The sequence below is a fragment of the Lynx rufus genome, unplaced genomic scaffold (genome assembly GCF_022079265.1).
Source record: "Lynx rufus isolate CCGP_SWC_20201006 ecotype Redwood Valley unplaced genomic scaffold, mLynRuf1.p SCAF_5, whole genome shotgun sequence".
Classification (NCBI taxonomy): domain Eukaryota; kingdom Metazoa; phylum Chordata; class Mammalia; order Carnivora; family Felidae; genus Lynx; species Lynx rufus.
Window position 1 is genome coordinate 144877388 of NW_025814867.1, and position 12779 is coordinate 144890166.

General features: G+C 38.2%; 1 protein-coding gene across 3 annotated transcripts; it reads right to left on the reverse strand.

Moving 5' to 3' along the window:
• Positions 1-1061: 1061 nt before the first annotated feature.
• LOC124526048 (keratin-associated protein 21-1-like) lies at positions 1062-1658 on the reverse strand. 3 transcript variants are annotated; one of them, XM_047098757.1, is made up of 3 exons: positions 1634-1658; positions 1369-1486; positions 1062-1158 (listed from the first exon to the last, which is right to left on the reverse strand). In XM_047098757.1, exons 1-3 carry the CDS (start codon positions 1656-1658, stop codon positions 1062-1064), a joined length of 240 nt encoding a protein of 79 aa, XP_046954713.1. The 3 variants fall into 3 exon arrangements, with proteins under 3 accessions (XP_046954713.1, XP_046954711.1, XP_046954710.1); XM_047098755.1 differs by lacking the exon at positions 1369-1486 and having other exon boundaries at positions 1062-1275; positions 1633-1658; XM_047098754.1 differs by having other exon boundaries at positions 1062-1658.
• Between the last annotated feature and the right edge of the window lie 11121 nt (positions 1659-12779).

Sequence of the window (12779 nt, forward strand, 5' to 3'; positions counted from 1 at the left end):
TTCCATAGTCCAATCCACACACGCGGAAACACGGAAATGGTGTGAATTTGTGTTTAGTATTGATATGAAAGATGGAAAAAAGATGGAAAAAAGACAGAAAGGAAAGAAGTTGCAAAGACAAGAACAAATGGCTGGATAAACCAATAAGTATCTTAAGACAAAATCCAAGCAAATCTTAACACCTTATAACACAAGGCTTTGCGTGACCTGGCCTCTACTCACCTCTCCAGTCTAGATGGTTTCTGCTCTCCTGTCCCCAGACCTCCTTACAGTCCCTAAGCATACTAACCTCCCATCTGCTGAGAGTTTTGCGCCTGTTCTCCCTCCTGCCTCCAACATTCTTCCCCTTATTCTAGCATCTATCCATTTGCCAAATATCAGCCTACTTGTCACTTCTTCAGACTTTTAACCTGATCTTCCTATCTGAAACAGCACCATATTATTTTTTTAATTGGACTTTACATTTTATTTTATATTTTTCTAAGGTGGCTCCATGCCCAGCATGGGGCTGGAACTCACCACCCCAAGGTCAAGAGTCATATATGCCTACCAACTGAGCCAGCCAGACACCCCTGGACTTTACATTTTAGAGCAATTTTATGTTAACAGCAAAATCAAACAGAAGGTTTAGCTTACACAGTGGTTACCCAACCTTCCAGGGAAGCCACAAATACTAACATCGGTGATGAATCTGGCCCAAAGGACTCAATAACTTTCAGGAACAAGTGAAATTTATGTATTGAAAAAATATACTTTTATCCCACATATGGAGTTTTTATGCTCATGGACAATACAAAACCATAGAACAGGATAACCAAGAATTTACATTTTGAACATAACCAGAATCAAATCTTCTGTTTTCATGTAACATAATGGAAACATTCATAATTCCTCAATAACAGGTTCTCTGAAGTAAACACAGGTGGTATCCAATTCTTACTTGCATATAGAGATAATAAAATGAAGCATCTTTTAGGGAAAAATGTTAATCTTGAAATATTTCTTCAGAGGCATACAATATTCTAGGAGCAAGAAGAACAGCATTTTCTGTAGCAAAATGGTCAGCAGGTACAGCAGCCACTTCCATAGCCACAGCCATATCTGGAACCATAGCCACAGCCACAGCCAGAGCCATATCCACAACCATATCCACAGCCATAGCCACAGCCACAGCCAGAGCCATATCCACAACCATATCCACAGCCATAGCCACAGCCACAGCCAGAGCCATATCCACAACCATATCCACAGCCACAGCCAGAGCCATATCCACAACCATATCCACAGCCATAGCCACAGCCACAGCCAGAGCCATATCCACAACCATATCCACAGCCATAGCCACAGCCACAGCCAGAGCCATATCCACAACCATATCCACAGCCATAGCCACAGCCAGAGCCATATCCACAACCATATCCACAGCCATAGCCACAGCCACAGACAGAGCCATATCCACAACCATATCCACAGCCATAGCCACAGCCACAGCCAGAGCCATATCCACAACCATATCCACAGCCATAGCCACAGCCACAGCCAGAGCCATATCCACAACCATATCCATAGCCATAGCCACAGCCATATCTGGAACCATAGCCACAGCCAGAGCCATATCCACAGCCCCCGTAAGAGTTTCCATAATAGTTGTAACACATGGTGGCAGAGGGTGAGGTTTCCGTTGAGGGAAAGAGTGCTTCCAAAGTTTGAACGTCACCTACTACCCTGCAACCTTTATATACTGACAAGGAAGGGCCAGGGCATGTAATGAATTTTGTGATTCATGCAATAAATATTTATTTGATATCTAGCATGTATAAGTCACTCCTGTCAGTTGATAATGAGAGGACTTGATCTTTTCACAGCTATAGCATCTATCTTAAATGAAACAATTATTATAGACTCCAGTTTTATTGGGAAACCATGTTTGGTTTTTGTCACCCAGGAATTGTCTTGAGCCAATTACAAATCTGTCGAGAAAGTTTCCATCAATTATCCAATCATCTGAGCACATGATTCCAACAATATATGTAACAAGGCTCTGTGGAGGGTAGCAAAGTTTAGGTTTGGAAATATGACTATTAAAATAAGCTTGACTAATTACATTGACTAGCTTACTAAATACTACATAGGGGATTTCATTGGAACTTAATGCTGCCCAATTCAGAACCTCAACATTCTATGTTGTAGAGTTCCTATGAATCCAAATACCCATGCATATGATATTCTGATAATTTTACCCCAAGAGCCATTCCTCAATAAATTTTTATCAACTCCAGGTATTCATTTAGTTCAAACAGAACAACACACACACATACAAATACCCTTTAAAGACTGTTGAGGCGCGCCTGGGTAGCTCAGTTGGTTAAGCATCCAATTTCAGCAACTTCAGCTCAGGTCATGATCTCATGGCTCGTGAGCTCATGCCCCATGTCAGGCTCTGTGCTAACAGCTCAGAGCCTGCAACCTGCTTCAGATTCTGTGTCTCCTTCTCTCTCTGTCCCTTCCCCACTCATGTTCTGTCTCTCTCTCTCTCTCTCTCTCTCTCTCTCTCTCCCTCCCTCTCAAAAATAAGTAAACTTTAAAAAAATGTTAAAAAAGACTTGAAATTTTTGCAAATCACAAATTTCCTTCAGACATTTTAATCTATGTGACCCCAATAAAATTGTGAAAGAGGTAGATAACTTGTAATATGGAAATTGGAGTACAAAGAGGTTTAGGAACCTTACCGAAAGCTCCACAGTTAATACATTACAAAGATCAAGTGTCTGTTCTTTGTTTCATTACATCAAGTGTCCCTTTCTACTCATTAGAGGCTTAAACACTTATTGTTTCTTATGGTGACCCATTTCGCTGTGAAATTACTCTGTTATAAAATCGCCACACACTTTCAAGTCTCATTATTCCCAGTGTCACTTTGGGTCCTAGGTAAAATTTATTTCAATGTTGCGTTCACAAGCCAGTCTCCTCAAGTATGTCTGAGAGTGCCTCTCGACCTTTCTTTCACTTTCTCTCTATAGCGGTCTACTCTTAATACCTACTGGTATGACTGTCTCCTAATCTCTGTTGATATACAGAAATGATATAGGGGTCACCCAAGTCAACCACACCTCTTAGCAGATAATTTAGAGAACAGTAGAGAAAAGCCTGTTGTAAACTATCACACACACACACACACATACACGCGCGCGCGCACGCCAATAGCACCTCAGGACAATATACACTTATTCTTTCCAGTCTAAGTGGATCAGAAGTCTAAGCACAGCCTACCTAGGATCTCTGTTCAGGTTTCATGATATTACACTCAAAATATCAGCCAGGACATCTGAAAAATCTCTTTCTGTGAAACTTGAGTTTCCAGATTTAGCCAGTACGCCCCAAATATTGCATGAAACGTACTAAAAAGTTATCTGGTTTTCATCTAAAATTCAGATTTATTCATCTTGAGTTTTATCTTCTAACCCCAAACATAACATAATCACAGGAATGCTATCCCATCATCTTTGCAAAGGTAAAAGGCAAGTTACAAGACCTGCTCACACTGAAGAGGAGGGAAGCATACAAGGATGCATGTCATTAGAGGTCACCTTTGAATTCAGCCTACCGACACCTGTGAATTTATTCCTTAAGTCCAACTAGTGATTACATTTCCTCCAGCTTTGATGATATCTATTGCAATAAGGCTCTAGGCTATAGACCTTTCCTGAAACGTATTACATCTTTTTCCCCTGTTCAGAGGCTATTTCCCTTTATGGTGGACCAACTTCTATTCATCTTTCATATTTCAGCTAGAAGTTTCTCTCTCTTTCAGAAATATGCCTGACTCTTCTTTGTTTATTCTTTGTCTTGGCCTCTCTTCTGTTTTTTCCTTCTGTATTTTTCAAACACCTTTGTTATAATTATATTATAGCAATATTCTGATCTTTGTAGCTTGTAGGGTTTTGTGTATGTGTCTTTTCCACACTTTTAGAAAGTGGGGCTAAAATATTTTAATTCTCTGTCCATAGAACATAATGAAATGTCCCTTATTAGGTACTCAACAAATGTGTGATGATTAAGACTACTCATTCCTCTAATTTATAAGAAGTGATTCTATTTCTTCCAAGGAGAATAATCTATCATCATCCTCTTGTGTCCTTCCTTTTTCCAAGCCTGCAATTTCTTTCAAGATTCAAGGAATACTGGGATGCCTGGGTGGCTCAATCAGTTGAGCATCTGACTCTTGGATTTGGCTCAAGTCATGATCTCATGGTTCCGTGAGTTCAAGACCTGCATTAGGCTCTGCATGGACAGCGTGGAGTCTACCGGGGATCCTCTCTCTCTCTCCCTGTCTCTCTTACCTTCCCCACTCCCACTGTCTCTGTCTCTCTCAAAATAAATAAATCAACTTTAAAAAAAGATTCAAGGAATATTAAGAACACTGAATTTATTTAACCACGGGTGGTTGAATTTTGACTCCAGTTCTAACAGTCTTTCTGCCTCCCAAATGAAGATAGGATCTCTCAATCCAAAACATATTACATCTGGCTTCTCCCCCTAGATTTGGCAACATAAAAGTTTGTGGTCCTGTATTTTCCTGGTATTAGCATCACCATTATCACAATCAGGTCTCAAAGCTCAAATCCATTTCTAACCTATAGCATCCTACAATAGAACAGCAAATGGATATGTAACACTGGTTAATTCTACCTCTCCCCCAAAATAACCCTAGTAATAGGGTTTTAGATCTATCCCATGATAGAGCATCTAATGAGGGAATCACTCTTGTTTCAGATGGTGTCACATTGAAAGATCTCTTGTGTTGAGAAATTTGTATGTTATGATCACACATTCACCCCACCCTGATTAGTGTCTCTGGAAAGACACAGAACACATCTGTAATGCTAGTCTTATTGATTTTGCTATACCAGCCTTTCAGATATATAACTGCATATACTACCCTGAATTCCTTACCATTCTATGTGCAAAGAAAAAATATGTACTTTTTAGATATTACCTTCTCTAGGATTTTCTCCCATCTTCTTTACTGATGATGTTTAAGATCTTATAGGTTCTACCTTCACAAAGTCCCTGATGCTCATCTGTTCCCTTTCATTATCTATCCTACCATCTAAACTCAGGTTCATTTAACCAGTCCCCAGGTCATTTCTGTACCTCATTATTGAGCCTTCTTTCCCTCCCCTTACAGCCCATTTTTTTCACGAGCATCATTTTCCCAAAGCAGATTTTCGAGGCGTGTGTGTGTGTGTGTGTATGTGTGTGTTGAATACATGAGTGTGGTTAACACGGAAAGAGTGAAATGGATAGCTCTAGGATCATGAAACACAAATGCTTAAAAACAAACCTTTGAGTAAAATGAAGTAAGAACACATGACTCAGCCAAGAAGTTTCAATATTTTAGGGATGAAATACGAGATATGTAATATTCAGTATGTCATGGATACTGACCAGTCATAATGGAAGCCAGACATACATAACCGGAACGAAGAGTTTAGCATGAGCCCTGTCAATCTCTGAGGAGGTCACAGAAATAATACACAAAAATATGTCAATGACATGTATGACAGAAAAGATACACAAACTTGGGAGGAGCAGTAAAACGTGTTTTATTTGGAAATCATCACAATAGAGAAACATAGAATAAGAAGATAACAAGTTTAACCTTGGACAATGGCAAAAATGAGGTCTTCCTTCCAAAAACATAGAATCACTCAGACCCCCTCCGTTACAATGAAGACTTTCAAGAAGACAGTCAGTTTACTGCAGACTCTGACTACTCTCTTCATTCAGATCTGGTGTGATTATGGGACACTGAAACAAAAATGGCTTGGAATAATCGTCTTAGAGAAAAAGATGTATTTCAGCTATGTTCTAGCAGCAAGATGAATAACATCTTCTGTAGGAAAATGGTCTGCATCCACAGCAGGCAGAGCCATAGCCAGACTTGTATCCACAGCCATATCCACAGCCACTGCCCGAGCCGTATCCACAGCCATAGCCACAGCCATAGCCACAGCTACCACATGAGTTTCTATAGTAGTGCAACACATGGTGGCAAGAAATGGAGCTTCAGTAGTTCTTTAGAAGAGCAGATGGAGGTTTCTGGAGTCTGAATGTCACGTCTTGCCCTGAGACCTTTATATACTACCAGAAAAGGGCGGAGCACACAACACAGACTTTGTAGCCGCATTACCACAGCAATTTCATTTTTAAAAAGCTCATCATTTTAAGGACAACTTTTTTCAGGTAGTTATGGCCAGGATTTGGCCCTAACTAGTCACGAGAATTACAGGAAAACAGACGTAACCCTCGTATTATAGGTCTGTGGAATGTTAACAAACCTAATTTAGATTTTCACTCGAGGGAACACTAGCCCTCCTGCAACTCCAGATAAACATACATGGGCACTGAGAGACGCTCCAGCATCTCCTCTCAGGTTCAACAGGAAAGCATTGCGGCTGGAAGTGAGAGGCAAACAGCAGGTGTATTAGGTGACACATTCTCCGGTTATATCTACAAGAAAGTGGAGGGAACCCAGGTAGAATGGCTACTGCAGTGTGGCTGGAGCAAGAGACAGGTGAGGAGAAGATCTAAGTTAGTATAAATCAGGGATCTGATGCAAAATATCAAAATAAAAACAACCATTATTTTATCCAATATAATATAATCCACTCTATTTAAGACATTTTTCAGTATGACATATATTTTTAAATGTTTATTACTTATTTTTGAGAGAGAGAGAAACAGAGTGTGAGTAAGGGAGGGGCAAAGAGAGAGGGAGACACAGAATCCAAAGCAGGCTCCAGGCTCCAAGCTATCAGCACAGAGACCAATATGGGGCTTAAACTCATGGACCACTAGATCATGACCTGAGCCGAAGTCAGGCATTTAACCAACTGAGCCACCCAGGTGCCCCAGTATGACATATTGTTTTGAAATATCTGCCACTTGCATTGCCAAAATTTTATCTTCCCCACATTCTACTGATTCATTAAAACACAGCTTAGACTATACCCTGTATAGGAAGCATTCCTGGAGTACATGTATTAAGCATAATTCCTCTGTTCTTCCATAGTTTACCTTTATTGTGGTACTGAATATGTTGTATTAGCATGCTGTGTTTTAATTATCTGATTCCCTTCATTGATTGTGTGTTATTTAAGGCCAATAACTGTCTTTATTTTCTGTGAATCTAAAGAACTAGGTAACTCACTAACTGTTGAACGAGAGTCTATGAGATTTCTTCCACCTGTAAAATTATTGTTTTTTTAATGGATAGGATGTTATATAAGAAAAATAATTATTAGAAGAACAACAATAATTATTATTAACATTTATATTTCTTTCTATAGCTTTTGAGTTACACTCAGATTTATCACTTCATCTGAATCTGACAAAAACAACATAAAGTAGGAAATTGTGGTGTGCATTTTTACACACGTTCCAGATGAGAAAAAGGAGGCTGAGGATACTTAAGTCTTGCCCAAGGATGATAAGTTATTTAGGGGTAGAGTTGAATTCTCTCAATCCTCCCTATAACATAAAAGCTAGGACAGGACCCATGAATTTTTTTTTCATGAATTATTATTTCCTTCAGTGTTTCAAAAGTGAAATATTCACTTTGTCTGACTGAGATTGCCAGTATTTTGCAACTTTTCTCTTACACTTCTGTCATCTGGATTTTGTTTCTTTACGATCTTCACCTCACAGCCAAAGCAAACAACTCAGCCCCCTCTCAGACCTGCTCCAGGACTCCTCTTAAGCACCACATGGTGGTACTAGGACTGTCCCTCCGCATCTGCAATCTCTGTCTACTGAGAGTACAATCTTCATAACATTTTGTAAGTCAGCATTTAAGTAGAAATGACGGTAACTTTTCTAGACATCTCAAATTTTAGTCAATATAGATTAAAAGCATCTGGATCCACAAGTACGATGTCAAAATTAAAACCTGAAACATTCTAGATTGCCTTCTAATTATGACTGTCCCAACTTTCATAATTCTTTCCACTAAAACATATTCAACATTGGCTCCGTTCCTGAAAACTCCATGACCCCTTGACATTTCACATCACCTGCTTTCTAAACCATCTTTGGTATGATCGTATTTACCCTCATCGTTCCGTTGATTCTTTTTCCAGACAGTGACTAAACAATTAATGTTGCAAGATTTTTTGAAGACCTACATCATGCAAGTGCTATTCTAGGGCATAGGATATTGAATAAAAAGTATGTATCTAGAGCTCAAGGATGAGTTCTGTGCTTTAGAAACTCTAGGGAGAGTGAATCATCATTTCCATTAGACCATTCTTTATGTTTCCACCTCATGCTACATGAAATATTAGATTGTATTCAATGTTTGCTCTTCCTTCCCCGTTAGCTCTTCAATATGCTGCAACCAATACCTATGGTTATCACCTCCCCCTTAATAAAAACTTTTTTTATTATAGATCTCACCCCTTCTGCCAAATCGAATGGAAACTTCTCTACTAATTAATAGAACTTGATACAAAAAAAAAAAAAACAGGACCCAATCATCAGAAAATAGACTACTTTACTAATACCCATTAATTTGTTATGAAAAGTACATTGACAAACACAATGTCAATTTACTTGGCATCAAAACATATGTCAGAGTTCATAACTATGGAATACATGTATGATAGATGTACAGAACATCTACCTCGGGAGTCTAACCTATGTATCTGACATGAGAATATTGGGATTATGGGTTAAAATTCTGGAATTATCAAAGTACTGCCAATATTAATAGATATATAAGGTTGAGCCATATACAAAGTTTTAGGTTAAAATGGTTAAATGTCAGCCACTTCACTATGAGCAACCTAATAATAAATATAATAACAAAAATGTACTGCATTCTCACAGTGGTAGAGTTTTGCATATTTTATTTATTTTGTACTTTCAACAATCCTGATTTAGCACTCTTTTAGCATTTTACCTCTGAATATACTGAGGCTCAGAGGTGTTAAATAATATCAGCTAATAACTGATGGAGCTAAAGCACAAGTAGTGTGACTCTGGATCCTGGACCCTTAATCACTATCCACACAATTTTCTCCTTGGAAGTGTAATCATTGGGATGGCCTTGAGGAAATGATATTTTGCAGAAGGAGAATGTGGTTAAATCCAACGTTTCATGCAAGGGGAACGTAGATACCAACTTAAGATAAGCTCTAAAGATTTCTGGACATAAAGAAATATTGTAACCCCTCTTACTGATTTCTGTGGAGTTTTATTTTTCTTTTTCGGGTTTATAAATAATACATCCACATTTTAAAACTTTCAAAAAAGTAAGTTTATTCTCAATAACAAGAGGCATGTGTGCAGTGGCCTGCCATTTAATTGTTTAATGACCTCTGCTGAAGGTAGGGGGTCTGATTTGCCAATTTCCGTGATGTAAATATTCTTAGCATGACTAGTTTCAGATTAAATGGCTTACAAAATTCCTGAAAGTCTATATCATCTTTTGATACTCTAACAAATTAACTTTCATGTTTACAACTTAAATCAATATGCCACTTCTTTTGTGTTTGGGGTAAGGCAGGTATCCATCTTTTCTTTATCTTAAACAGTAAATTGATTAATCCCATTTACTGAACAAACTATCTCAAATGAAAACCTTGTTACTAAGCACCCCTGAAGTCTTTAGCACTGGCTATTGTGGTCTTACTTCCCCAGAATGATCTACTCCCTATACCTTGATAACAGGTGGACAAACATGGCTTCTCTTCTAGGCTGAAGTCCTCACTGGCCAGCTTGTTGTGACTTTATAGAGCCAAACTGTACAATAGAAATGTATTATTAAACACATACATTTTAGAATTTTCCAGTAGCCACATTTTAAAAAAATAAAAAGAAACAGATGAATTGATTTTATAGCATATTTTACTTAACCTAATATATTCAAAATATTATAACAATGTTTAACCAATATTTTTTAATTATTTGATATATAGTTTTAATTCTTTTTTATACCAAATCTTTAAAATCTAGTGTGTACTTTATACTTCAATGCATTTCATTTTGGACTAGCCATATTTCAAGTGCTCAATGGTCATATCCCTCTAGTGGCTACCATCTTGGACAACGCAACTTAAGAGAATCTCAGAATTCCTATATGGGTGTAATACTGATTATAAGCTTTCCAACAGAGGTTACTACTTAAGCAGTAAGCTGTCAACTTATTCATTTCTTTTTAAAATTCCTCTTCCTTGAATTTTATTTTCCTTCACACGTAGCAGATCAATTTCAACTCATCCTTCATGGCTTTGCTCATATGTCATTCTCCTTTAGAAGCAATATCTTGTCTAGTACTCCTTTTCTACATTATGACTCATTTTGGCTTCTCCTTTGAATTCTTCCTCAGCATCCCTATAACACCTATAAACATGCATGCTATAATGTGAATGTATGATTTATTATTTTGTATCCAAATGAATATCTTTAATTATTGGAAGAAGGAACTGTGTGTTCTTTGTGCCTCTGTCCCCAACATCAATCATAACATGTAGCTGGATCATGGATGTTAAAATTTGTTAAATTACCAAAAGAACAAATGCCTGATTTTATAATTTAGTACATCAACAATATGCAATACCTCATCAAAGAAAAAGATCTTGAGTTTCTTCATGAAGAAGCTTTAATGCTTAAATCATTTCCTGATTATAAGAAGTAATCACTTTTATCAATGGTATCCATTTCCTCCATTATGTGACCCAATGTCTGAAGCCATATCTTCATTTTTCCCAGCCTTCCCTGATGAATGGTACACACACACACACACACACACACACGAACTATCTCTGATTTTATCAACCCTATCTCTCTTTTACAATTTTAATTTCCTCATTTATTCAAGATGAGAGTCATAATTATTTTGGGTTTTTTTTTAACTTTATATAAAAGAGTATTTTAATTCTTATCCTTAGGAACTATAAAGAATATACATGATTTGGAAATGAGACTGTACTAAACAATGGCCAAAGAAAAATCATCCACTCTATGCCTTTTCTTTGGTCTGGTCACTCAGAAATACGTTATCAGCTATGATTGCTGTTGCTTGTCACCTCACATTAATTTTATCCGTGTATTCGCCATAATCTACTGTCCCTTACATGTAAATTCCGGACCCCTTTTTCACATACTGGTATACCATATCTCTGAGGCCTGGTTGGAATACTGATATTCTGCACCATGTTGTCTTTTGACTGACATCACCCATTTGGTATATTCCAGTCTCCCCTGACCACCACATCTCATTCATCGCTAGAGATATTGTGACCAGGTTTTTCCCCTCCACCTGTCTCATGATGGGGTCCTGACCCACCCACCCACTTTTCCTACGATTTAGTCTTTGGTCTTCCCACCTAGCAAAGAACTTGTGGTTCCCTCCCTCTCTCACCAACTGTGACATTCTACACAATTGTTTGTTGACTAAGAGAGTCACAATATTTGTGATTTGAACATATATTTAATGTCACTTCGTGAAGACTGTTGTTTGGATATGTAAATGACCTTATAATACTTAAAAAAATCGTATCCCCACATTTTTAAAAATGTCTGTGATGACAAAGGCCATATGAAACAATGAGTAGATTTTCAACCACAAGCAATCATTAGAAGTAGCTTCTCTTCTTTGTAAGACTAAATGTATATTATGCAAAGCAGTCAGTTCTCAGCTCCGACTAACAAATGTTCCATCACTGAAAACTGTCCAACTCTTGAAAGCACCCCGGTTTCCTCATCAGTAAGACACATTATATGCTGGGTATAGCCTCACTCCGGGGCTGACCTTGATGGCAGAACCATCTTCCTTGGAATTGGCCATGTTGTGGAGTCTCCAAACTCCAGGAACCTCAGATTCACACTTTGTGAAGTGACCTTTGTCATGGGGATGAGTCAGTGAGTCATTTTTCACTGCTGGTTGAAATTGAGTCTGAAAAGACATTTTTTATTGTAAGATCTACATGTTAGAGTTCTGGAAAGGCATATGAGGAAAAACCCTGAAGTCAGACCTCAACAAACTCGTAGACTCTCAAACTCAGAAAAGACTGGGCTTTTCATCCCATTCTTATCTGCACCGAGTAGGGCACTCAAAGACACCTTTAAAGCACTAGTCCTTGTACTTTCAAACTGGTAGTTATGGCACCACTGATCATACCCAAAACTTAATGAATTTCTCTTTCCTTTTACACTTCCTACTGTCCTTTCTAGACTTTCTTACAACTGCCAAAATTTCAGATGACACAAAACTTCAAAATACTGCCCAGAACTGTATCCAATACTTCAAACTGCACTGTCTTCCCCAGGAGGCTGTTTTATTTCCACCATAACAATCATCCATTTAAATTTATTTTAATTATGGGCACCTGGGTGGCTCAGTCGGTTGAGCATCTGACTTCGGCTCAGGTCATGATCTCACGGTTCGTGAGTTCAAGCCCCGTGTCGGGCTGTGTGCTGACAGCTCAGAGCCTGGAGCCTGCTTCAAATTCTGTGTCTCCCTCTCTCTCTGCTTCTCCCCCGCTCAGGCTCTGTCTCTCTCTCTCTCTCTCTCTCTCTCTCTCTCTCTCTCTCCCCTTCAAAAACAAATTTTAAAAAAACATTAAATTTATTTTAATTCTTACTTTTCTTTTTATTATCACCTACTAGAATGTAAACACTCTGACAGCAGGAAACCCATCTACAATGTTGGACCTGTATCTTCAGTGTGTAAGACAGTTCCCTTTCAAAAATATTCAAAACTATTTGCCAGTTAA

Bases quoted from the DNA above. Each gene is read 5' to 3' on its own strand.
- LOC124526048 (XM_047098754.1), bottom strand. From the start codon at position 1,658: ATGTGTTACAACTATTATGGAAACTCTTACGGGGGCTGTGGATATGGC.